Raw genomic sequence first — 27,878 nt, 5'->3', positions numbered from 1 at the left:
ACATCAGTCCACGCCCACCGCACCCGGAAGTACTGCGGGTTTGAGGATTTGTTTTGATGTCATCATAACAAGTTAAATCGTTGTTTTTTTCACATCTTATTTAGAGTCACTACGTTTGAATGCTCCTTGGATGCAATATTTTTCAGTCACGCCTTATTTTATTTCGAAATTCGAGATCGGGAAGTTCACGTTACGAGTACAACTTAAGAAAGAAACGCAAATCCTCGGAGGAACTGCTAACCACAATGAATAACTGGTTAAAATGATTTGCCATATAACTTACCCGTTAAGCTGAACTCAGTTTTCAGCATTTAAACCTCAGTCATGGATTGTACAGCTCTTGAACTCGATGCTATTAAATTTGCCAAATCAGCTGTACTGCATGATCAGAAGGGGAAATACAATGAAGCTGTTTTCTACTATAAGGTAAGGTTATCCTATGTGACATTTAAAGCTAGTTTACCTTAAACATTCATAGTATTTCCTGAAAAGGGTTAATTCTTCAATGGAATTGTCAGCTTGTTCCATCTTATGGCAAATAAGATATATTTGAATGAAACTCATATTTTATATATTTTGTTATGGGTTCTGAATTAGGAGGCTGCCCAGGCTCTCATCTATGCAGGCATGGCTGGATCCAATCTAGAGAGCATCCAAGATAAGGTGAACGAGTACCTGGACAGAGTACAGACCCTGCTCAGTGCCGGTCAGTGTACATTAACTAATAACAATTTGACCTCATCAAAAAGCTGTTTTCATCTATTGATACTTCTTTTAAGTTAGTTTATTAGGGCTGAATTTTTTCCACCATTCTCTGTGGTCAACAAACCTGAAACCTCCTCATTGATGTAGATGGAAGAAATTGTTAATATTTTCCACGGCCCAACCTTCAAAAAACTTACATAGATCATAAATCATTTGAAAGTGGTGTGTCTTTTGCAGCATTTGGGAAACACAAATAAATGCTGTCAGATTTTCTAGTTCACAGTTAAATTTTATTCTCTTCCTTGTTCTCTCATCTTATGTACTGTACTTTGAGAACAGCATTACATTTTAGTAGTCTACAATAATGTTCTCTCATTGATTACTCACCTTTAGGTCACTCATTACAAAAATGTAATGAATTTCTCCTTTGCAACACAAAATTGTATTGGTTGCTCTTTTTAACTATGATTGGGTACTGAAGTTTGAAGCCTCAAAACCATAAAAGTATAATGAAAGGGACCTATACAACTAATGTGCTGTATTTGCGGAATTATCTTCCTTGCATGGGTTGTGCTCTGGCACGGCTCCAGCGCGGATGAATTTATAGATATTAAGCTAAAAAAGACATCGATTTTTGTGAATTGATGTATAAGTACTTACTGTGTTAGGATCCCTCAGTTTCCTGACTGAATCCCTGTAATTAGTTCAAGCACAGAGCACTGACCCGCTGAAGAGTAAGCATCAGCTGGATCTGGAGAGAGCGTACTTCCTGGTGACACAGGCTTTTGAAGAAGATGAGAAGGAAAACACAGATGAGGCCATTGAGCTCTATACACAGGCTGTGGAGTTGTGTATTCAAGCGGTGAGTCATCACATAAGGGGAAGTGCTTTGAGTTTTAATATACTCTCTTGTTCAAAAGGGTCAATAAAGAGGCTTTTTTAATTATTTATTAAAGAATTCTAAAATAATGCATCATGTTTCCCCACAAAAATATTAAGAAATCACAATTAATAGCTTTTCAGCTTTGCCATCACAGGAGTACATTAATTACGTTAAAATATATTTAAATATAAGCCATTTATTTTAAATTGTTATAGTTTTTTTATTAAACATATTGCTGTTTTTACTGTATTTTATATCAAATAAATGCAGCTTTGATGAGCATGATACATCTTTCAAAAACATTAACCCCAAACATTTGAACAGTAGTGTATATAACGAACTATATAATTTCATTATAACCACACATGTAGACTAAGATACTAGCAGCAGTTCTGAAGTAATGTCAGTCTTTGGAACATTGTTCTGGTCTCGTATCTCTCATTGCCGGTTATATGGGCTCCTCTGTAACTAGAAACTGAGCCAAGCCTTGAGATCTGTGAACTCTTTCTCTCTCCCACACAGTCCAATGAGACGTCAGATCAAGCACTGCAGGGGAAACTGAAGCAGCTTGCTCGGCAGGCTCTGGACAGGTGCTTCACTGTTTACTCTAATACTAAAATACTAATAGTCCATTGTATTATGCATATTATGGGTGAAATACAACAAAATCAACAGAGACGTCGACAGCAGTTGTGGTATATCAACGATTACCATAAAATATTATTAAATTCACTACTAACACACATTTCAAAATATAACAATGCACATTTGACTCTTGATCCTTTGTTTCCATCTCCTTTTTTTCTTTTTTTCAGGGCAGAGGGACTGAAAGACTCTCTTAGTAAACAGGCAAATCAGGACAAGCCCGTCTTCTCAGCATCCAAAGGCCCTGCTCAGGTGAGGCAGTTCTTTCCACTAGGCCCAGACTTCTCTCTTCATGACAAATCGCAGCCGGTCCGAGCAGTGCAGTCCAGTGAGCCAGGGGGTCAACGCTACACAGCGGAGGAAATTGAGGTGCTCAGGTAGGCTCAGAGCAAGGATGATGTCTGATATTTAATAATTTTTTCTCAGTTCCCCATGTGGATTTCGATCATTGTTAATCTCACACTCACTACAGTTAATCTTACAAAAGTGCTGAGAATTTTATTATACTATCAAATCTATCTTTTTTTAAAGCTCAAAATGAAAATTTTCATTTTTAGATGGTCAAATCGACGTTGTGTCAAAGTTCTGACACTAGGGGTCACACCACATACCTCTGACATCATTGAGAAAGGCCGATGAAATTGGTGAGCAAAATTGGCCTAGCAGGCCACCCTATGGTTATTTGGGTATAAATAGGTTCTTCTCATGCTTTGTGTTATCTAGTCGAGCTTCCGGATGAGTTTGAGAGCTTGTCTCAGGATGAGGTCAATCTTTCATTCTGAGCTTGCAGTGAGAATTAGAGCTCAAGATCTTTGCCCGAACCCGATGGGACCTGATGGGACCCTACGGGTTCGGTCGGGTTCGAGCTTAATTTATATCATCTTACGCGGGCTCGGGTCGGGCTCAGGCTTGCGCTCCGGTTTGCGAGGTAAACAAGCGGTCATGTGATGTGTTTCGATTAGCGCGAGAAAGATGCGAAAATGGATGCTGAGCAGGTGTAACGGAGGCTTGCCTCTGGCGATTACGTTTTGGTTGCACCAGCAACTAAAGCAAAGTCTGAGGTGTGGAAAAGTTTTGACCATGTTTATAATGAGAATAATGAGTGAATAATGACGCATAATCAGTGAGCGCAGGAACACGCAGAAGACATCTACAGTGGATTCAATCATTTTTCAATCTTAATTTCAAATTTATTTAATTTAAGATGTCACAGAGGACTTATTTTATTTATTTATTCCAACTTCCAAGTGGTGTAGTCTATGTTAGTTATGAATAAATTATGTTAAAACATGTATAAATGACTCATTCTTGGTAAAAGAGCTGTGTGTGTTCACACATTTTAATAATGTCAGGCTGTAAATGGGTTTGGGCTTTTAAAAAGCTGTCAGTCCTTTCGGACCTAACTTTTATGGCCCAATTACAGCTCTAGTGAGCAAAAGTTGTCAATTTCAGCATCTGAGTGTGGGCTGGAACCATCCAAAGTTGACAATTAAATGACTTCAGTCTGAGGCGAATGCTGAGATGGCAGCTGTGCTTGCCCTGGCAGCCAAGAGCATCAAGCTTGAGTGGACTCCTCCACCCTGCCCTGAACGCTCGTGGCTGCCACTGCTACACTGCCATGACCAACTCCAGTTCCTTTTTTCATCCACCCTGCCAGTTCATGCCGATCCTGAAGCTCTTCCAAGCCGAGGTGTTGAAAGTGCTGCACGAGGGTGGTCCCAACCCAGAGGTTCTGCAAGAACTACGCTCACAACCGTCTATGCCTTCCAGGCTAAGAGGGTCACCATGCAGGCTTTAGAGAGTACGATACCTTCCACGATTTCGTCAACTACTGTTGGACCAGAACCCAAGCTGTAGGGATGTACCAATGCACCACGAGCAGATTGAATGTGATAGTCAATATAAATCTGTCTCTGAGGGGAACTGTCTTTTAGAAAAATGTAGATTATATTTTCTGTTCATTTCGACTCTGTATAATAGATATTAAAGCAGCATTCATCAGTAGGGTCAAGCGCTGTGCTGCTTTGTTTACAGTGGAAACCAAGGAAATCCTATATCGCGGCGGTCTCAAATCTCTTTTTTTTTTTTTAAAGTTATGAGAGAATCGAATCAAGAACTCAGTGAACTGCCATGTTTATTTGTTGTTATTAATTTACCTCAACGCTGAAGGCTTTTAAATATAGTCTTGGTCGAGTTGCATTGGCACCGTGTAAACCAATCGGTGTATGACACCAAAGTACCGCAAGAGCAATTCAAAAGCATAAAGAGTCATCTGCTCTCCAATTGCTCTTGCCCACTAATGTTTGAACTTTGACACAACGTCTCCATTCCCTCCATCAGGCAACGAGGGTTACCATACATAACCAAGTCGTTTTTTCAGTGTCGCCATGTGTAATGTTGTGAGTGCCTAAATTGACTTGTGGCATTTACAAGAATTATTTTACATTTTTTATTGTACTTTTTTTTTGTAAATTGTACTGAATATTATATAATATTAATATGGGTTTTAATTTGTTCATTGTCAGCCATAACCAAATGTATATTAAAATACAAGTATATTTTTTACGTAAATTTTTTTTCAGCATGTTTTTAACATATATATAATATGTAACATATATAATTATAATCTTGAAATTATATTCTTAATTTTTGTTTGTGTGTGTGTGTTTGTGTGTGTGCTGTAGGAAGACCTCGAAGATAAATGGAATCGAATATGTTCCATTCATGAGTGTTGACCTGAGGGAACGTTTTGCTTTTCCTGTTCCATTCTCGTGAGTATTTTATGTACAAGTGTAATTTATACTATATATAGTGCAAGTTTCACTTATATTCACTGGTATTTTTGTACACTGCAACAACTGTATTTTGCTTTTACTCACTCATTCAGCTATGCCATCACAGGAATAGTTTACATTTTAAAATATGTTGAAAGAGATTCCATTTTTTTTTTAATTAAAATAAGAGACTTCTTTGAAATAGATTTGAAAAAATCTTACCCATCCCAAACTTTTAATAGTATATTTAAAAGTAGTAGTCCTATAACACTGTGAAGTGGTACACTGTCAAAAGATTTGTGTCACATTTTTACAAAGGGACAAATGTGGAAAACTGGCTCTGTCGCCAAAGCAGAAAGCCATATTCTCACGCTGGGTTCGACCTGATGACATCTGCAATAATCCCACCATGATCTACACTGTGTCCAGCTTCAGCATCAAGCAGGTTATGCAACTTAACCAGTAATAAATTTTATTTTTATTTAAAGCAGTTTTACCATTCACAGTGCTCTGTTGTTAATGTGAATTTTTAGCTTATGTAATGTTCCTTTGTTTGCAGACGGTTGTGTCAGATTGTTCCTTCATTGCCTCATTGGCCATCAGTGCAGCATATGAGAGACGCTACAACAAAAAGTTAATCACAAGGTACAGCGGGTGTGCTTGACCTCACACTAATAGTTTGACTCATGTGTAACCCTTGGATTATGAGGCTGAGAATGTCTAGTGAAATGTAAAAAATTACTGAACAAGCACACTCACTGTTTTACTCTCCTTTTAATTAATAACGATTATATAACAAGAATAATAGAAGTCAATGGGAGTTTCCCACAATGATAAAATGTTTATTTCCGTGTTTGTATTTAGCATCATCTACCCACAGAACAGAAAAGGAGAGCCAGAGTATAACCCTTGTGGGAAGTACATGGTGAAACTGCACATTAACGGCGTCCCGAGAAAGGTGCTCAACCTCTCTAAGCCCACGTCCTCAAATAAACTGCAGTTTTTTTCTGTCGTCGTCTTCATTGTTTGAAGACGTTATAGTTGTATTGTTATAGTTCAGGTGTGTGTTTCTCTGTCAGGTGATTATTGATGATTTCCTCCCGGTGGATCGCAATGGCGAGCTGCTTTGCTCCTACTCCAGTAATCGCAATGAACTTTGGGTGTCGCTCATTGAGAAGGCTTACATGAAGGTCATGGGAGGATACGATTTCCCAGGCTCCAATTCTGTGAGTGCTGCTCTAAACAAGACATTTCTGTCACCAAACTTAATATCACTTTTATAGAAAAATAAGAAGGGATGCACAGATATTACATATTACTGACTTAATTTCATGTTATTACTGATGCTTAATGAATAAAATCTAAAAAAAAATAATAATTCTGGATTCTTTAATGTATGTTAAATTCAATAGAACAGTGTTTATTTGAAATAATAGAAATCTATTAATTTGTTCAGTTGTCCTGACCCCAAACTTTTGAACAGTAGTGTATACTATGGTGACACTTTCATGTTTTCTATGTAGAATATTGATTTGCACGCTCTCACTGGCTGGATCCCAGAACGTATCGCTATGCACTCAGACAATCAATCCTTTAACAAAGATGACACTTTCCGCATGCTTTACCAGAGGTAAGCACACATTCACAGTACAAACACAGTCCACTGGTGTTTATTGATTTCTGACCACTGTAAGGTCACATGGCTCTTTTGAGTCAGTGGTATGGAGCTGCTTCAATATTTTACCTGCCTTATTCCACTTGCCTGTCTTGATTCTGGTCATGAATAGTTTTTGTGCAGTGTTATTTTAGATATATTGTTTTTATAGTTTCAGTTGTCATTTTCATTTTGTGTAATTTTGTTATATACTGTTGTCAGTTTAACTTTAATTTGTATTTATTTCTGTTTTAGATTTATCAGTTTTAGTATTTCAGATTAAGCTTGTTTTATTTCAGATAGTTGACAAGGCAACCTTTCTCTTTCCTTTTTAAATAGTTTTTTTAAGTTTAAGTTTTTATTTCAGTTGCCATTTAAAAAAATAATAGTTAAAGGTGCAGTGTGTAATACCTACAACGATCTATTTACAGAAATGCAATATTATATATATAACTATGTTTTCAGAAGTGTATAAAGATCTTTCTTAATGAACCGTTATGTTTTTATTACATTAGATTGAGCTATTTATATCTACATACACCGCGGTTCCTCTTACATGGAAGTCGCCACCTTGTTTCTACAGTAGACCTAAATGGACAAACTGCTCTACAGAGCGTGTTTCATCACTTTGCTGTTTTAGCAAATAAAACACTGACACAATTATGAACAAGTACATTAACATTCGCAATAACATTGATTTATTGAATAATTAAGTAAATATAATTCCTTGATTTACCTTTTGTAAAGAAATCTCAATGCTCTCTGTTGTCTTTACTGATGGCATCTTTACCTGTGTCAGCCAGCTTAGCTCCTCTAAAGGGAGGGGTGAGCGGGGGACTGAACAGTTGGTTGCAGTTCGCAACCTCACCGCTAGATGCCGCTAAAAATTACACTGTGCACCTTTAACATTAACAATACTGGTGTTTTGTTGATCCTTCCTGGCAGGTTTCACAGAGGAGATGTTCTCATCACCACAGCGACGGGGGTCATGACTGAGGAGGAGGGGGAGAAGTGGGGTTTAGTGCCCACCCATGCATACGCTGTCCTAGACATCAGGGAACACAAGGTGAAACTCACGCCCCCTGGTCTGTGTTAAACATTTCTTACATAGTGAAGCCTCATGAGCCTATAACAACAGCAGCATCATCTCCTCCTTGTTCCCTCAGGGTAAACGCTTCCTCCAGCTGAAGAACCCATGGAGCCATCTCAGGTGGAAAGGACGATATAGCGAACGTGACGAGAAGAACTGGACACCAGATCTTCTCAAATACCTCAATTTTGACCCCAAAACGGCACAGAAGTTTGACAATGGTACGTCAGTGCTAAAGTAGCAATGCCACAAGACCAATTTTGTAAAATAAGTTGTTTTTATTGATTTGTGTTATGTTCTTTAAGGTGTATTTTGGATCATCTGGGAAGACTTGTGCCAGTATTACGACGTCATCTATTTGAGCTGGAGTCCAGCACTGTTTAAAGAATCCTCATGCATTCACAGGTCCGTCTCATTTTCATTACATCTATATAAATGTCTCTATGACGTCTAATTATTATCAGATAATTAGAAAATGTATGTGCATTATGCTATTGCAGTAGCTGGGACGGGAAACAGGGACCAGTGAAAGATGCCTACAGCTTGGCCAATAATCCTCAGTACAAGCTGGAAGTGCAGTGTCCTCAAGGGGGCGCTGCAGTATGGGTCCTACTCACCAGACACATCACTGACAAGGTACTGCAACAGATTATTGTGCAGTTTACTACATACAAATGGATTGAGAAGACGCAGTAAAAAGATCACGTTTTTTTCACAGAAAAAATAAATGGCAGCTGTGGTTTCCTAAATCATTTAGAACATATTTACAAAACAACCTTTAATTTACAAGAAAATTACATTTAAAAAAAATGCTGAATTAGCAAGGCCACAGTGCTACTGCTACTTTGAGTGCTTATGATTTTCTTTTCCATTCACTCTCAAGGATGACTTTGCTCAAAACCGGGAGTTTATTACATTAGTAGTTTACAAGACCAATGGAAAGAAAGTCTATTATCCAGGTAAGTGAGCACATAATTCAAGAAGTCAAATACATTCACTCGTGTATATCTTTATTCTTTATAGTTTCTAATTTAATTTATATGCTCGGTGTCCGATTTTTTTTCTGAAGCTGAACCTCCTCCCTACATTGATGGTATCAGGATCAACAGTCCTCACTACTTAACCAAGATCAAGCTGACTGGTCCAGGAACTCACGCCTTCACACTGGTGGTCTCTCAGTATGAGAAACAAAACACCATCAACTACACATTAAGGGTAAAAACACAATCCAGTGCGATGGATGCTTTTTATTTTTATAGTATTTTAATCATATTAACTGTTCTAATGAATATTCCCTTTCCAGGTGTACTCGGTATGCAAGTTTAATTTCTCCAAAATCCCAACACCCTTCACCCAGACCAAAAGAGTGAGTTCACACCTCTGCTTTCACTGTTAGCGGTTGTTTTGGTGGAAACTATTTCCAGATGGTTTAACATGTCTCTCTCTCTATGTGTAGATAAATGGGCAGTGGAAGGGGGCCAGTGCTGGAGGTTGTGGAAACTATAGAGATACCTTCAAGAACAACCCCATATACCAGTTCAACATGGACAAAGCAGGTCCTCTGCTAATCGAACTCCGTGGCTCCAGGTCAGACTGCTTGTTGTTTTCTTTGGTTTCATTACATTTCAAAGGTTTCAGTTGGTATTAGAGATTGACTGACATGGGTTTTTCTATAGCCGATGCCGATGTTTAGAGGTCAGGGTCAGCCGATATGTGCTGCCGATTTTTAGGGCCGATATCTTGAAGTTTTCCCCTTCATTTGCATGCTAAAATGTCACACTAATAATAAGTGGATGCACAACATTTCTAAACTTATCATCATTTATTGAGCACTGACTTGAACCATCTCTCGAATCTTAATTTCAATCAATCATTTACATAAAAGTTTTGAACATAAATGTAAACTTAAATATACAATTAAATTAAAATAAATAACATTTTATAAATAAAAAATAAATTAAACTGAAAAATATATAAAAATGAATTATATAAAAAATAAATAATATTAGTGCTGCAAACACACTAATAACTAGCAACATTTGTGTTTGGTTTAAATGACACAAAACATCTAAAGTGCATTCTAATTTCAAACTTACATCCCAGTCTGTTCATTATTAAAATAAAGTACAGTCAACCAAACATATAAAAGGTTACACTGGTCAATTTAAATAGACCTTAGTACACCGGTCCACTCTGCTGTTATGCCAAGGACGTTTTTGCTCATGTGAAGAAGATGATCTTTTCCGTCTAGTTTACATAAAAAAAAAATATGTGGATATGTGCAGAACGAGACGTGAGCAATAACCTCCAAATACATCTAGTCAAACCCGCGCTTGCTTGTCCTCGTACACAAGCACGCATGCACTTTCACGATCTAATGCACTGTCAATGCCAGATTTTTTTTACACAAATAGGCCTAGCGGAATGCAAAAATTCAAAATCGAACATTTTGCAGAACAGTATCAAATAAAGTACTGGTCATAATACTTGCATAAAATGTTTGATGTGAAAAAAGCAGTTCACTGACTGCGCAGCACAGCCATGTTTAGGATGATTTTATTTTTAATACTATAGTATCATTTGAAAACATTGCAATTGCGTTTTAAAATAGAACAACGAGCACCACGAGACCATTTAAAGAGGCGCATTCAGGGGTCTCCTTGATGGGAAACAGTCAACACAGTAAAATTATCTCCAACATATGGCGCGCTCTCTTCATTTTATCAAATGATCATAATCACATATACCGTATTTTTCAGACTATAAGTCGCACCTGAGTATAAGTCGCATCAGTCCTAAAATACGTCATGACGAGGAAAAAAACATATATAAGTCGCATTTATTTAGACCCAAGAACCAAGAGAAAACATTACCGTCTACAGCCACGAGAGGGCGCTATATGCTGCTTAGTGTAGACAACAGGAGCAGTGAACAGCATAGAGCGCCCTCTCGCGGCTGTAGACGGTAATGTTTTCTGTTAGTTCATTTCTCTTGGTTCATGTCAAATTAATTTTGATAAATAAGTCGCACCTGACTATAAGTCGCAGAACCAGCCAAACTATGAAAAAAAGTGTGACCTATAGTCCGAAAAATACAGTATTTATTTTACAGTCCTGCTACTACCACTTTATTCAGACTAAAACCTGTTTAATTTGGGTGAGAAAGCTCTTTTTCCAAGTGGCTTTTGCACATAATAATAATAATACCGTTATTGCATTTCCCTTGACTTCAAGGCAGGGTCATCCTGAGCAACTACCCCATTTTGGACGAAACGCCTACACGCATTCAGATCCTTTCTGTCATTCTCTCTCTCTTTTCACTGTAGCGTGATGCATGTGAATATAAAGGAGTTTGGCTTTCTCTCTGCAGGCAGTACAGCGTGGGCTTTGAGGTGGTGACCGTATCTACTGCAGGGGAATCTGGATCATCAGAAAAAAGAGGGAGTGGAGATTACAGGTAAAGTAATAGTCTCTTTGTGATGAAGAAAACTAGATAGAATGTAATGCAGAGCCCAACCCTGTGTTGGCTTCCGTTCTTTTAACTGAAACACATTGACAATGTCTGTGATGGGATGCTAGTGTACTGCTTTTTGCATACTGCGTATTATACATTGCAAAACATGTAAATACTACAGGATGCTTTTGAAATTATTATGTGCATAATGCTTGCATATTGTTACACAATCAGAGCTACTAGTATACTAAATGTCATAATTACACAACCTCAATGTTTAATTCTGTTAATAGCATCTAGTTACCTATAAAATAAAAATGGTTATTTGGCTAATTATTTGGTTATTTGGTTATTTTTTAAAAGTTTCATGTAAAAACATTTTCCATTTTGAGTCTTAAAATTAGTGTAAATAATTTTCAAAAAATTCAAGAATAATAATAAAAAAAAAAGGTTGATATTACATAGAACTTCTATTTCGCAATGTCACAAGTGAGCGAACCACAAGCATTATGGGATACAGTATATAATGCAGTGTACTTTGTTGTATAATGCAAATTTTAAATGGTAAATCCCCCAAAATATGATTAACCATTTTTTAAGGACCCCTCTTTTCAAAAGTTTGGGGTCGATAGCATTATTTCATATTTTATAAAATATTATTGTAATTTAAAATAACTGTTTTGTATTTTACTATATATTACAATTTTATGTATTCCTTTATTTTCAGCCATTACTCTGTTCTTCAGTGCCACATGATCCTACATAAATAATTCTGTTCTGATTTGAGCATTCTTTGATGAATAGAAAGTTTATATTGTATTTTATATTATATTGTTAGTTAATATTGTACAAATATAAAAGTCTTTCAAATGCATCCTTGCTCATTAAAATATTATTGTCTTTCAAAAAAAACTGAGCCCCAATATTTAAACCGTAGTGTATGTATTTTCAAAGACGCATATAAGATTTCAAAAATAACTTGAGTAATATGGTAGCATGAGCATGATATTCTGAATATAATCTTGTGGATTTTTATAACAGTCAGCTGGCCTGTGTTCCAGTTTAACATAAGCTTGCAAATGCTTGAAACACACAGCCTTTTCTCGCAAAGAAATCTAGGTCAAAGATAGTTGATCATTTACATTATAGTCATATAACAAAATATGTTTGAGAAAAATGTTTCATGGTCTCATCCTGCAGCAGCATGGTTGACTTATCTAAATCGATGGTCTGCAATAGTTCAAAGATTTAAGCGTTTTCATTGTTATACTACCTTATATAATGGAATTTGATCTCTTTATCCTCAGATGCGGTTTCTGTTACATGGAGGTTGAGAACTTGCCTGCCGGGATTTACAATGTCATCCCCTCTACCTTCCTGCCCAAACAGGAAGGCCCGTTCTTCCTGGACTTCAGCAGTGCCACTCCACTGCGGGTCTCTCAGCTGCAATAACAGTCCCATTGCATCGGCCCGCCGGATTGTTCTGCAGCTATGAGACACTGAAGAAGCTTTATACTCTCCTCTTAGTTCTGCAGTCCACATTCAAAGATGACAGTGTGTATGTCCACTTGACCTGAAATGACTGTTTTTCACTCAGGAGACTGCAATAAAACAGGGATGTATATTAATGATGTCTGATGATAGATCAGAGTGATCTATTTCTGTCTCCACACTAAGGGCTCTTCCTCTGGTTTGTTCGCTGGTGTCCAAGTAGAAAGACCTCCAAGTTACTGGGCTTCTGTCTTCAGCAGGCACAGAATGAGTGCACTTTTATCAAAAAAAAATTGCACAGATCTAAAGCATTGCTTTTTATGTCTTTATACTTTTTCCCCCATCATGTGCATAAAATGTCAACTCTATTTACCAGCACAGAGTACTGCTCGCTCACAGAACTCACATTGTCCTGAATTTTCAAACATCATAATCTTCTGACTGAAGGTGATGTTCTGTAATGGGGATTGTTCAAGTTGATTCGAATTTGCTCTGACGTATTTATTTGCAAATTAAAAGGTGTACATGTTGTCAGACATGATCACATCTTTCTAACAGATTTACCTCAGGAACTCCTTACAGTAAGAAACTGTATATCAACAATGATATAACAATGAATATCTGTTATAACTGTATGTAACAATGAATATCACCATGACTTTTTTTTTTTTTTTAGCATTTATTGTTCTTGGTTAATTTTCATATTTACATTTATCAGGTGCTTGGTTTATATTTTGGCTGCATGTGTATCGCCATGAGCTTGGTAGCTGTATATACAGAGCCTTTTCACAAGTTTGGGGTCAGAGAGTATTTTTCTCCCCTTGTTCTTTAGTTTTTCCACCTTTTCTTAATGAAGTCATTAAGTTGATCAAAAGTGACATCAGAATAATGCCACAAAAGATTAATATTTTCAAATAAATGCTGTTATTTTAAACCGAAGACCAGAATAATAGCTGCTGAAGATTCAGCCTTGCCATCAAAGGAATAAATTATAATGAAAAAATATATTAAAAAAATAAATCAAATAACAGTAATATTCTGTGACGTAAACTACTCGAAACTTCGCAATTTTAAAGTGCAACGAAGCAAACATTTTGCTGTTTGTGTTTTCAGCATGCACACATTCAAGCATTTGTAGGCTTGTTTTATAATAATGCGTCAGATATCATTTCAGGTATCATTTTATTTCAGTCTGAAAACAATTACACAAGCTTGTTGTAAACAACAAATGACTAAACGCCATAAATCACTTTAATACTGCTACAAGTTTTCTTTCCTCACCGTCGGTTCTCCAATCGACAATAACCAATGAACTAACAGAACAAACAGATGGAGATTGTTTGGAAAGCCAAAAAAAAAAAAAGATGAGACACAAAGTCACTCAAAAACACCACACAGCCTACTTGTTAGACCTGAAGCTGTGCCATCTGTAACAAAATCAGTGGCTGCTGGATGGAACATTCAGTTATCGTCCTCTTCATCAGTGTAGCTCTGCAGGTCCTCCACCGAGACCCATCAAATCATTTCCATAAGCTTTCTGCCCCCTATCAGTTCAACAGTTGCAAGAACAGCATTCCAGCGTTCTATGCTACTTGTCTTGAACCATTGTCTTGCACAAAAACATAGTGAATCTGAATCTATTGCTGTCTTTCTATTTATATTGAAAACAAAAATTGTTCTTTACATGAAGAGAGAAATGAGTGGTATGCAGTGTATTTGGAGGAAGGTGAAGAAGCTTCCAGTGACCAGTATGGATCAACCTGTAGCTGCTCAGGTCCCTGGATAACATTGAGGTCCTGACCTGGGATGCAGGTGGTTGGCTTCATTCCTTGTAAGTCACCGTTACAGCGCAGAAGCACCTCTGAAGGTTTTGAGTACTTTTTGTATGTGCAGGCGAGTCTGTTGAGCACCAGGCTGAAGCGAAATCATGCACCGATGTCCTGGATATAGAAGAACTCAGTAATGACTGTAACATTTTACTGCCACACAAATTAAATTCTCCATGACACGGTTACAAAGACAATCAGTGGCATAAATTAGAGTATAATGAATCTCATTTGCATTTTATAAGTAAAAAGTGAAGTGCTAACGCCATCCTTACGTGTCTCGAGTCTCTCTCGATCTGGAACGTTAATTGTGTTTTACAGAGATGCTTGTCTTCCTTTCAAAGCTTAACTCGGTTATATGCCCCCAATGGCAGATATGTCTCCTCACCACACTGTGTCACAGTTTGCCTTTCTCACACCCGTGAGATTGAGTGAAAGTTTAGTCTGAAAGTTGGTGGAACATTCTAGACAGTGAGAACAATGGGCTGCGATGACATACTGGTGAAGTGGAGGACGGTAACTGCCAGTGCTTCTCGCACAGAATGTGAATGAATGCATCAGGTACGTTGATGTAGCAGGCACTGTAGTCACATCCCATCCAGCAGGACTGTGGCTGGGGCGGTGTGCTGAGCCTGACCCAGGGGGTCTCCGCCAACGCTTTTTCTGCTTTCATTTCGGCTAAGTTTTAGAGACAGCAGGCGGAAACGGCTATCTAGGCCAAAGGTTGTTTTGGTGTTGCTATTGTTACTGAAAACGTTGTCCAATACAGCCTCAGCACCTTCTGCTCTGTCACCTGTATGTAAAGATTAAGCCAATTAATCAAACACATTAATAACGAAGCAATTAATATTAATAACTGAAATTGTATACATGACATATACATACATACTCATATATTGTACTATAATAGTCATATTTTATGTTAAATGTTCAAATGTTAAAATATCAATATTAATCAACATTATAGAAATGTTTCGATTTTTTTTTTTTACATTTTTAATAATTCTACAAATATACACCATACAAATTATAATAATTATGTTACTGTATTATAAAATATAATGTAATTTTTTTTTATAAAAACTATGCATATACATTTTTAGAATAGTTTTCATAAATTTGTATTTTTGACATTAGTGATATTATATAATGTTATATATTTGTATAATTATACTAAATGCAGTCTTTATGTAATATTAATTTAAAATATAAATATGAGTGATGCACGATTTTGGATTTTTGCCTATACACTATACCCCGAAATTTTTCAACTCTTTTTTGCCGATAGTCGATGCTGATATATTTGCTTTTTGTTTGGAAACGCCAAGTCTCTCCTGTGTGGAAATTATAAGCAAATTATTTTTAATTTTGGTTAATTTTGAACGATAACTTATTTGTTAGAATTAAATATACAATAATTAAGTAATTTTATAATGACAGTACATTGAAGCTTTGAAAATAACTTTTTTTTTTTTTCCAGAAAGATGCAATAGTAACCTTAACATTTTATATTAAGGTTTAACATTTGTAGATTGTCTTAAGCAAAAGAGTTTAGACATTTTGTAAAGATTTTATAGCTCATAATTTGTTTAAAAAGATATTACACACATATTAATAAATCAGTATAGGCTAAATTATTAAATTTACAAGTGTCATGTTTGTGATTATTTTTTTATTATTATGTTTTTGATTTAAAGGTCAGAAGCTATAGCGTACATATGTACGCTATAGCTTCTGACCTTTAAATCAAAAACATACTCATGATTTTGTGACATCAATTACTGAATTATGATTTTGTGACATCAATTACTGCATTTCTAAATAATATTTCATAATTATTCTTGATTTTTTTTTTTTATATGTAAATTAATGTGTTAAATGAACAGCCCACAAACACAAACAACACAAACATATCTAAGAATCTCTCACCTCTCTCTATGTCACACTCAGGGGAGGAGGCGCCGCTGCATTCGCTGCGTGGGCCAAGGATGGGAGACATCAGGCTAAAGTCAGACAAAGAGACGGTGCTGGGCAGGTTCAGACTGCAGGGGCGAGAGGAGCAGGTCGGGGAGGAGGAGGTCGGAGATCCAGAGGAAGAGGAGGAGGAGGAGAAAGGACAGGGCAAGTCCAGCGGGCTGTTCGGCCCAGAACTGAAGCTACTATTGGATTGAGTCTCTGAGTCTTCCATGGACATGGCACTGGTGCTGCAGTTTTCATCCTCGTAGGACCCAGATGCCACTTCAGAAGAGGAAAGGAAAGATCAGACAAGGTGACACAGGCTCTGAAACATCCTTAAGCATTTTTAATGGAAAAATTTGATTTTTTAAAAATAATTGTTTGGGGACTTTGGTTGCGGGGGGGGTGGGGGTTCATCGGTGTATCTATATATTGTATTATAAACAAGACAGACAGCTCGAATGTGTTATGTACAGAGTTACTACATATAGCTCTGCTTGAATAAAAATATAAGCACAAGATAACTGGTACTCACATGAAATTCCATCAGATTCGAATTTGAAGCCAGACAAGTCTTCACCAATGACACCATCACCCTCTGCCCCTACGCCTCTCTCCCGTGGGCCTATGCCTGAGGAGCGTCTGCGCTCATGGATCTCATCAGAGATCATCTCCAGGTTTCTCAGGGCTGACTTATATTCCCCTTTAGCCTGCGTCAGCTTGGTCTGGAGGTCATCCACATTCTTCTTCAGTTGCTTAAGAGGCAAGGACAGAAAACAATTAAGCTAATGTTGAAAACAGTTCATGGAAACATGGTCTAAAAATAGAAAAAACAAAAAGGCAAATAGATATTGCTATAGAATTGCTAAATGGTTTTTAATCCAGTGGCAATGTTTTTCTAGTTTAAAGCATAAAACTTTAAATTAAATTTAAACTAAATTTCTTTAAATGTATTCTTAAAATAAGATAAAAACTATTTGCCAACAGGATAAAGAAAATAAACTTAGAAACCGTTTAAAAAACAGTTGATGGTAGCAACAAATGATTGGTTACCAACATTCTTCAAAAATACCTAGTTTTGTGTTCAGCAGTCATACAGCTTTGGGACAACTTGAGTAAGTGATGACAATTTTCGTTTTTGGGTTAAATGTTTTCTGAGAATGTGTTGAATTAAAGGGACAAGTTTTATTTCATTGTGAAATTTTGTAACTGTTTGAAGAATTAAGGAATTAAGTAAAGTATTTTTTAATAAGAGAAGCTATTTAGATGGTGGAAAACAAGAAAGTACTGATACTATTTTTTGCACTGTGTTTATCATGTATTATTTAAAGGTGGTGTATGTAAGTTTTTGACTCTACTAAAGCACAGAAACACCATAACTTGTTTGCAGACATTTAAGAAACATGCTAAGGTAACGATATCTGGAAGAAAAAAAAACTCCACTCTGAGTCAATCCTACAAACAGCACCTTTAAATCTAAATTTCCATAAGTGCAGCTTAAGTACCTCAAGCTGCAAGTAATATTTGGCCTTCATTTCAAAGTAGGGCCTGTAAAGGAGAGAGGGAGAAAAAGCGATTAGAGCTACTGCAAAGACCTATAAACAGCATTGTACAAAGCACCATGGTAACTCTTCACATATGCTGACACATTAGGCAAATGCGGAGTGAGATGATAAGTAGGGTTGAGCTCCTCTATGATCCTGCTGAGTCACTATCACTGGTGAGAAACCCACCCCCAGCTGAAGTTCCCCTCAGATATTCATGGGTTTAACATAAGCCTAGCCTCACGGATGCTTGACTCTCAGCATAAACCAATTATAGACAAAAACGACCTAGTTATCTGCTGAAATTGCTAGTAATTAAATATAACCACATCAACAGCAAAAAATAATAATAATAATAACAAATACTACAGTTCCCATTAACATATAACCTAACCACCTTCCATTTTATGATTCAGTTTCTTGGTGCCGTTTTGTGTGAGATATGCATCAGATATGTTAAGCAAAGACTATTATTAGCTTAAATGGTTTTACTGAATGTTTGTGTGTTTAACAGATTAATCTGTACATACTTAGACTTGTTGATGGAGCGTTTGAGATTCTTCTCCAGCTGTTTCATACAACTAATGGCGGCAGTGTATTTAGCAGCAGTTTCCTTGTGCAGTAGCTCACTGCGTGTTTTTATCTGCTCGGCCTCCATCACCTACAAACCAAAGCATGGATTTTTGAGTGTTTTCTTGTAGAACCCAATCTACCATCCCGCTCCTCTGCATCACTCACTCGCTGTGTTGCATGGTTGAGCATCTCCTGCCAGGCTGAGTCAAACTGCCCCTTATCATCCTCCAACAGCCTCTGTTCAGCCAGGGCGATGGTCTCTTTGGCTGCCCGCAGTACTTCCGTGGCCCTCTGGAAGTCTTGTGTGGATCTCTGTGCTTCAAGCTGAGTCTGTGGGACACAGGTAGAGGGCAGGAGCGTCAACCAGTGTATATATATATATAAAATGAACATTTAGTTTTCATAAAAATCTGTACGATCTTACATGGCCTTTGGAAAATCTATGAAGCAATCAGTGCTAGAGATGGAGAAACTTTAATCATACACAGAGATTCCTGTATGGTGACATATTAAAGCCACCCTTGAACTTTCTGTATGGTAAATTAAAGCCAGCGGTGCTAAAGCTGTGCAATCATAATCCTTTCCGATTCCTTCACTTTTTAACTTTAATCTCCAAGTTACTCCCACTGACAGAAAAGCCAGCCAAAACCTCTTAACTGCTTATCCAAACAAAACTGGATCAAATTTCCAATTCCAAACAAAAGGCAAGACGACAGTTTTATACTTTATAGTGTAGAGAAAATCAAATAAATTGAGAAAATTCATACAAGGTTGATCTTCTGCATTAAAGCGAAATATTACTATGATATTACCTACCTATCGATCTATACAAACATATATAGAGGTATATTAAGCATTATAAAGTGCCTTTTAAACTAAAATTAAACTGATTATATTGGAAAAGAGCAGCATGAATATTCTATCAAATGAAGAAAGTCATACAGGCTAGTCATAGCAAATAGGGTGACTTTCACAATAAAACTGAACAGTTCAGATATGTTTGTGATTTACATCTCTACTATAAGATGAAAAACTGAAAATGTACAGTTACAGTATCAGACACTGTTAATGGCAATCCCATGGATATCCAATAATCCCAGGGATAATCCTCTATTTTTCCTCCAATCTGTCCTATCATTGGCTTTCATTCTTCATTTGAGACAGCTCAATCCATTTACTTTTTCTTTCCCAATTCCTCCATTCCCTTCTTCACTCACACACACAAGCTATTTTTAGCTCAGGCTTCAGAGTTGTGGATGTGTTGCTGCCGCATTGCCACGGAGAACTGACAGCAGGGGATCACTGCAGATGGCAGGACAGAACTCCAATCCAATCAGTAAAGGATACAGATGGATGGAAAGGCTGAAGTGGGAAGTTGAAAAATAAAATAAAATAATTAAAAAAAGAGAGTGTATTTTAGCATTTTACCCAAATTAACTGGAGAAAAAAGGACTTCTCCATTAATAAAAAGCCCTCTTAAATCAAAGCTTTATCTGCTTTGTCTCCAGCTTGAATCACATTTTGACCAAAAATAATGCAGAGGCAGTCTCAAAATGAGATGTTTAGGGTCGAGAATGACCTAGCTGACATGCTGTTTTGATGTTAACATGTTAAACAATCATCCTGGTTCTGACATAACAATAAAGTCGATTATTTTACGATGCTTTTATGCATCTTGTTTAACATGGAATAACTAAATAAGGTCATTGTGGCTCTTTCTGACCTAGAGATCTTTATTGTTTAAAGATTATTGACTGAAGGCGGAAGGCAGTGGAGATGTTATGACACACAAACTGATTGCAATAATGTGTGTTCACCATTATAACGGTTTACCACTAAGAAAGCACACATTCAGTCAACCAAGCATACATTACAGTCCAATTCCCCAGTCCACAGCAGAGGTCATGAGGGCTTCTGTAAATTGACACAATTTTCTCTCTAATTCCTCTGAGTACTGTGGTTTCTCAACTTCCTGCCAACACATATGCCATGTGAGAATGGGTACAGGAAAAATAATCAATCAGAAAAAAACAAGGAAAGATGACAGGTAGCCACGGATGAGATCAAGGCATTTCCAACCATCCCTACAGTCTTACAGCCAAACATTACAGAGTATTATCTGAGGGGTTTCACTGTACTGCCTCAATATGACTCAATGTTTGACTGCCAAAATGATGTTATAAAACAGATTTTCTCCACATAACTGAGCAACACAGAACAGAATTTTGCACTCTTGCCACCAGCTTTTCAGAGCGATTAAGTCTTAAAGTTTAAAGAGGGACTGAACCATCCAAGAAAGGCTTATTGTGGTTAGAAGTTGAATTAAAGGTCTGGTTTAAGCCTATTCGATGCTGCAAATTAATTTGGGATCGTTAGGGGAGAGAAAATATACATTTTATGCATATATACACGCACACATATACATACATACAAATCAAAATATGTGAAAAATTATGTTATAAATGTTGCAATGATCCGGTTTGTATGAAAGCAACACTTTCCTGTAGTTTAGGAAACATCTGTCTTTATCATGGCATTAGGAGAACACAAGGTCACATTTAGGGCATCCGAGCTAGTCTTAAAGTGAAGGAATTTACATTGAAACTACACGTTTTTATGAGAAGGCAGAAATGCTGCAGTGGCACTCTGAGAGAGTTCATTGACACTCGCACATAGCTGCAGGTGTTTTACCTGTGCTGCCCATCTGACAAGAGCAGTGCCCACTTCTCAAACTCAAGTGCTGAGTGAGGCCACTGAAATCATTATTTGCAGCATAAATGTCCTTCCCGGTGTTCAAGTGCGCTCTGAAGACACATCACGGCTCTTCTAAAGCAGAGGAGTTCAGTGTTATATGTAGACAGAGTCTAATGTTCACACCATAAGCGTTTCCACACCCTACATTGTGGTTATATAATGATTAGCTAAACACGAGGATGGCTAATTATTATGCAAGTTATTTACATGCAGAAGTCTCAAAAGGTACAATAGCAAAAACAGCCTGTTTAAGATTAAGACTTTTTTTTGGACATATATATATATATATATAATTTCTAACAAATGCAGTTCATTTGAACCTTGAACCCTGAACAAAGAATCCTGAACAAAATTTATCACGGTTTCCACAAACATCAAGCAGCATACATTTTTTGAGAACTGATAACAGTAAGAAAACTGTGAATAAATTATGACAATATTACAATACTTTTTGTATAAACTCTTCCATTAGTAATATCAAAATAATTGCAGTTAACCATTTAACTTCAAAATTGTATTCACCTATATAACAAGGCTCTTGAATAAAGCTAAGGTTTTCACAGATCCATCCTAGCAAAATCATATTTTACAAGTATTCTGAAAGAGCGTCAAACAGTAGCTGGAAAATATATGCGAAGGAACGCGTGTGTGTTATTCAGAAGGGCTATTAATGAGAAATATTTTCTGAATTATTAATATGGAGAATAGTGCTTGAAAATCTTTCCACCTTGAATCAGCAGACCAGTCATACACGGTGATGTTACAGTTTCCTGCATTCATTACACCTCATCACTGACTCCGTCTAAACTCAACAGTCTTCAACTGCTTTCAAAGCAGAAATATACTGACAACTTCTGCAGAGGCCTTGTGATCCATGCATTTTTTGTAAAGAACACTGATGGACACTTGACGATCGTACAAGTGTAAACTAAACTTTAAAGTGGGCCAATCTAAACATTAAAGCACAAATAAGAAATCATATTCATAAGAGAAAATATACCAGGCTCTTGCGTGATAAACAAGCTGTTTTAATCTCTGAAAGTTATAGTACAGTTTTATGGTACGTCAGACTGTCCCCTTTAAAAACAAGACTTTTTATTCAAAGAGACACTGGAATGTATCAGATCTACAAAATGTTGTAGTCTAAAACTGCTTCTCTAAAGATAGCATAGTGTAACATCTGATAAGGGAAGTGATAAAACAAGAACTAGCTCAGAAGAAAATAAATTAACTGCAAGTATTGTATCATTTAAGTAAGGGGGGATTTCCACTGATGCTTGCAACAAAAACTGGCAACCAAGGCCATAAGTGGTTATTGGAAATGCTTAAACATACTGGAGGAAATTTAGGGGGAGACTGTCAGCGAGAGACAGTGCAGGGGTGGGGGAAAGAAAGACTTGGCAAACCACAGAGACAGACAACAGTCAAGCTCACTGCAGAGAGACACTAAAGAGGAGAGTAGAGAGAGACTGGTGGGACTAAGCATGTAGAGTATAGACAAGCCTCACATCTATTTTATACATATGAAAACCATATACAATTTCCTAATTTCTGTAAAAGACCCATAAAATCACATCAGGAGAACGTTCAGGTTTTTAATCCATGTTTTTAGCTTTGTTGCCATCTTCATGATAGTTTAATTTATCGTTTAAATGTTACAGTCTTGCTTGAAACGGTTTCAAATTAGAATAATACCAGTCAGTATAAAAGCACATCCTTCAACAGAATGAAGACAGTTTAAACCAGTTCAAATGAATTACCACCACATCTTTTATAATAAATGACTTTGGCAACCCAGACGGGATCGAGTTCCATAAAAACAGTACAGTTTGTCCCGGAGGAAAACAATAACTTCTCAGGACACATCGCTCTCTTTCACAACCAAGGAAACTGCCTAAAAAAATAATAATAAAGCGCTTTGTCAGGGAAAATGAATAGGCCATATATAATTCTTCCCTCATGGAGTGAAAAATGCAACACTCGAAACAATCTTGCCCCAGTTTCAGAGCAGGTCAACGTAACTCATTCAGTCAATTAAAGTTTACAAAGTGTTGTATAAAAATAAGACGAACTTTGCTTTTATAAAGGAAGTCAAAGCAAATGTATCTTTTACACCCCTTTCTCACCCCCTGCTTCAACACCCCAGCGTTAAAAGGACTAACTGAGATAAACTGATAATTCTGTTCTTAAAACAGCACAGGCCCTTCAAAAAAAGAGAACTTTGAGAAATTTGAGCATTTAAACATTCACTCTTTTTAAGCAAAGTGCTTAACGAAGCCAAGCACTGGTGTTAATGCTAATGTGCCATCCGGCTTATAGCAGATAACAATATGATAGCACAGTAATCTCCAGAGAGGGATAAAAGAAAACACACCACAGACAAAACGGAGGTGTGCCAACTAAAAACAGACATTGTAAGATGATATCGAGTTCTTGTTTTGATTTTTTTGGCCTCACCTGCCGTGCCACCCGCCGGGCCTCCCAGTATGGTTTCGATTCCTCCACCGATTTCCCAATCTTCTTCACCAGGTCGTCTAACTTCAGAGTGGCTTCCACCAGCACCGAGCGAAACTTTTGCCTGGCATCCTATGGACAGACCAAAAATAATCAATCAAATGAAAATTTTACGTAAATTCTGTATAATGCTGACCACATCTGAAATTAACCGAGTTATTGGAAACACAGGGAATGTTATGCAACTACATAAATATTAAACCCACTAAGAATTTATGATAAGAAAAGGTTTCAACTTGTCATGGCATTCGTGTCAACTGCTTTGCTCATAAAAAGTGCTTCACATGAAAAGGGAGTAAAATCTGTTTATTTGTAATCCAGTTTGCAAGAAGATCTGTGAAGCAAACAGAAAATATTCTTTCCACTTGCGTTGTCAACAAGCTTTTTCTTAAAGGTAATTCAATCATTATTTTATACTTATTGCCCAAGACAAAGTAATGAGATTAAATTCCATTCGTCAGAACACAGATTGATTATTTGCAATGGACAAATATTCCAGGAAAAAATTAAACACCAAGAGTTAAATCTTTGAAGTGCAACATGGCCATTGACGCAAAAGCAACACTAATTTGGTTGACAACCAAATAGCTCAATTATGGGATTCTCAGAACAGTCAGTTGGATTCATGAAACGGCATAAACAGAGATAAATATTTCTACAGCAAGAACTATTGTCATTTTCTTAACTTTTTGTGTGTGTAAAACAACCTACAATCTTACCTTAATGTCTTAAGATGGTTAGAAGTCTATAAAAACCTTAATCTTCCCTCACTAAATTTCACATATAGTTCACATAGACTCTATCACTTATACTTTATTCATTTCAACTGCAGGAAAAAACTTGCTCTTGTTCAGTGTGGAAGGCTGTGTTTGTGCTGATGTTTCAATATGAAGGACAAAATAAGAGTCCTGTTTAAGCCAATTAAACAATAAAACTGAACTGCCAGAGAAATCAGCAAGCAGGAGAGTATTTCTCCTTCAGTATGTTTTTGCCTCACAATCAGACTACAGACTAGCTAAGTCATTTTATTAAATTATTACATTAGGACATGCCCAAACAATGAACTCCGTGGCATTGGGACAATTTAGTGTGACCAGAGTGACCACATGACTGAGCCTGAAAAGTGTGTTTTTGTCTTAACAAAAAAATGTCCTTGTTTTTGGTGTACAGACAGTGCGTCTGGAAATGCTTTTTAATTGGGGAAAAAGGAACCAAAGAGGTATAGAAAAACAAAATGACAAATTCCTGGTCATTTTGTGGGATAAATTAAAGCTATTCAAATGTGAATTTCTATTTTCGTAAAGCACACAAATATATATTTTACTGGATACAAGTTCCAGTCATTTATGGTGCTCCGAGAACCCTTGAGCTATTGCATAATCCTGACATTATAACACATTCTGTTACTTGATGTGCCATGGTACAAAATCCAAACAAAGATTAACAATTCACCAGCTGATGTATGGCATTTTCCTATTAGAAAAAGTTAAAACTGACAAAATTCTTGTCTTTAGGAAAAACATATTTTGGATATTTGTACAATCATACCTCCAGCTCAGTTTCACATCTGTTGATGTCATCCGTGGACTGATTCAGCTTCTCAAGCTCTCCCTATAAAGAAAATTCAGAGTCAGAAATCTGAAACAGAGACATATTCCACTGATGTCGGTTTTTCATAGACTGCAGTAGCACAGAGAAGAGAGAGATAAGTTGATTAATGCTTCATATATTTTGATACGGGTGTCCTGTGGAGAACTCCAAGCAGCTGGGCTTTAAAATGTGACAATTAATGCAGTGCTGCCATGTTCATTTATTGTAAGCAGCTATACAAATTATAAACTTGCTAAATTCGCAGGCTCTTTATTATTATTTCCACAATTGCTAGTTCATGACATCCATAGTAGCCTATAAAGAAGCTTGATCCACCAGTAATTGCAGTTATCACTATATATTGTGCTGACCAGCTGGCTCCTATCTTCACACAGATCACAGGAGCTGTGCAAAGTCTCTTCCTGCTTCAAACGCTCCACCATCATCCCCATCCCAAAGAAACCCAAAATTACAGGACTTCATGACTACAGACCTGTGGCATTAGCATCTGTGGTCATGAAGTCATTTGAAAGACTGGCCCACCTGAAAAACATCCCTGGACCCTTGCTGGAACCCCTGCAGTTTGCTTATCGAGCAAACAAGTCTGTGGATGATGCAGTCGACATGGGACTACTACACTACATCTGTTAACTCATCAATTAACTCAGCTCTCTGTGCCCACCTCCATCCGTCAGTGGATCGCCAGCTCCCTGACAGGAAGTCCAACCTGCAGTCACTAAATCCATCCTCTGCACTTCTATAACTGTCTGGTTCTGCTGTGGTGCATTATAGAGCACCAAAACGGCCAGGAATAAGAAGTTTTTCCCTCAGGCGATCCACCTCATGAACAGTTAACCTGGCAATTTCTTTCAAACACATACTTCTTATTTACATTTCTTTACATTTGTAGATAACACAGCTGTACACAATTACCATTTATTTTGTATATTGTGAATTAAAAAAAAAATCTTATATATTATGTCCTATTCACTTATCCCATTTTTATTATGTGTGGTTTGTCTTGTAACTGTCATTCTGTTTGTGCAGTGGAAGCTTTTGTCGCTAAAACAAATTCCTTGTATGTGTATAAAGCTCTTTCTGATTCTGATAATAGCTATTTTTGTTTCGCCATTTCATTCCTGTTTCTTGTTTTATTTTTGTTTTTGTTTTTTTTTGGTTACCATCCAAATTCCGCATTTTTATAGTAAGTTTATTCTACAAACGTTACATCAATGGAATACGCATATTTTCACTGCGATACAAACCCTAGGGTCGCTTCTTTCAGGCGTATTGTTTGTTTTGTGAGAGCAGGAGGCTCGTTTTTCCATTGAGATCTGGCAACACTGAATTGGGGCATCGGCGCACTCAGTGCCGCAGACGAGCCGTCAATAAAAAGCAAGTTGCGGCGAATTAATCAATAATACCCCAAAGGATCATTGAGCTAATATAGCGATTAACATGTAATACGTCCGATAAGCAAAATTTGATATGAACTAATCAATTAAATAAACGTGTAAATGTAATAAGTGCATTTGAAATGATCGCTCCTTTTATCTCATTCGATAGATTGAAATGCATTTAATTAGACATATCAGTGGCAGTCTACCTGGATTCTCGGGTCCACCTCTTCTTCCTCGGGTGAGTCAAATTCTTCATCTGACCTGTTTTCCTTGTCTGAACTGTCCATTTTATTTTATTATGTTGCTAAAGAAATTAAAGGAATTCCCTCCTGTGAGGTGAATGCTAAGTATATGCGTCCGTTAGAGATTATTACACTTGAATCACCGAAATCAGTCCCCTCTGGATTCGTCTATTAAAGAGAGAGATGCAGAGAAGCACGCGCGTGTCCGGATCCACGCACTCACGCACACACACAGCTGTGCCGTTACCGTAAGGGAGCCGTGAAGACAACGTGAAGTCTGACCCCGCCCCCTTCGCCTCTCTCTCTCTCTCTCTCTCTCTCTCTCTCTCTCTCTCTCTCTCTCTCTTTCCCAACACCAATACTTCAGGCAGTGAGTGAATTTTAAATTGTTGACAATAACAAAAACGCTTTGTCTAAAGAGAGAGAGAGAGCACTAGGCTTCCAGTATTTAACCTGATTAGTGTACAGGTGTCACGCCACACAAAATGTTGCTAATCAATATATAAACTAAAAAATACAAACTATACAAATGCTTCACATAAACACTGTATCTATACACAAGTAACCTACTGACATATTTTACTATAAATATATATAAAGATTTGCCAATACATAAACTACAAATGCTTGGAGTTTTAGAGGAGGGCGGGGTGATTTGAGTTCAGGGCTCTCACAGCATGGGGGGAAAAGCTGTTGTTCTGATGCTCCGGTACCATCTTCCTGGAGCTGGAAGAGACTGTGGGAGGGATGGGTGGGGTCATGATACTGTTGGCTTTGCTGGAGC

The 27,878-nt window shown here is 37.2% G+C and overlaps 2 protein-coding genes across 4 annotated transcripts; one reads left to right on the top strand and one right to left on the bottom strand.

Annotated features, from left to right (window-relative positions):
* Positions 1-14,058, top strand: LOC113059330 (calpain-7-like). The gene is made up of 21 exons (XM_026227757.1): positions 1-426; positions 598-706; positions 1,410-1,567; positions 2,111-2,178; positions 2,404-2,610; positions 4,918-5,004; positions 5,326-5,452; positions 5,567-5,652; positions 5,872-5,965; positions 6,087-6,233; positions 6,531-6,637; positions 7,607-7,727; positions 7,828-7,972; positions 8,057-8,156; positions 8,252-8,387; positions 8,635-8,710; positions 8,821-8,966; positions 9,055-9,117; positions 9,208-9,338; positions 11,121-11,207; positions 12,512-14,058. The coding sequence occupies exons 1-21, from the start codon at positions 325-327 to the stop codon at positions 12,654-12,656; spliced, it is 2,442 nt and encodes an 813-aa protein (XP_026083542.1). The 5' UTR covers positions 1-324; the 3' UTR covers positions 12,657-14,058.
* On the bottom strand, positions 13,861-27,346 carry LOC113059331 (SH3 domain-binding protein 5-like). Of its 3 annotated transcripts, none has more exons than XR_003278080.1 (10): positions 27,059-27,346; positions 25,411-25,473; positions 23,806-23,934; positions 18,760-18,924; positions 18,552-18,682; positions 17,983-18,025; positions 17,013-17,232; positions 16,451-16,759; positions 14,797-15,314; positions 13,861-14,674 (listed from the first exon to the last, which is right to left on the bottom strand). XR_003278080.1 is itself a non-coding variant. In XM_026227758.1 (9 exons), the coding sequence occupies exons 1-9, from the start codon at positions 27,137-27,139 to the stop codon at positions 15,109-15,111; spliced, it is 1,347 nt and encodes a 448-aa protein (XP_026083543.1). In that variant the 5' UTR covers positions 27,140-27,346; the 3' UTR covers positions 13,861-15,108. The 3 variants fall into 3 exon arrangements, 1 of the variants encoding a protein (XP_026083543.1); XR_003278081.1 differs by having other exon boundaries at positions 13,861-14,635; XM_026227758.1 differs by having other exon boundaries at positions 13,861-15,314.
* Positions 27,347-27,878: the final 532 nt, after the last annotated feature.

Source organism: Carassius auratus, chromosome 41, assembly GCF_003368295.1.
Source record: "Carassius auratus strain Wakin chromosome 41, ASM336829v1, whole genome shotgun sequence".
NCBI lineage: Eukaryota > Metazoa > Chordata > Actinopteri > Cypriniformes > Cyprinidae > Carassius > Carassius auratus.
The sequence above is the reverse complement of the archived record's forward strand: the minus strand, read 5'-3'. Positions and strand labels throughout refer to the sequence as shown.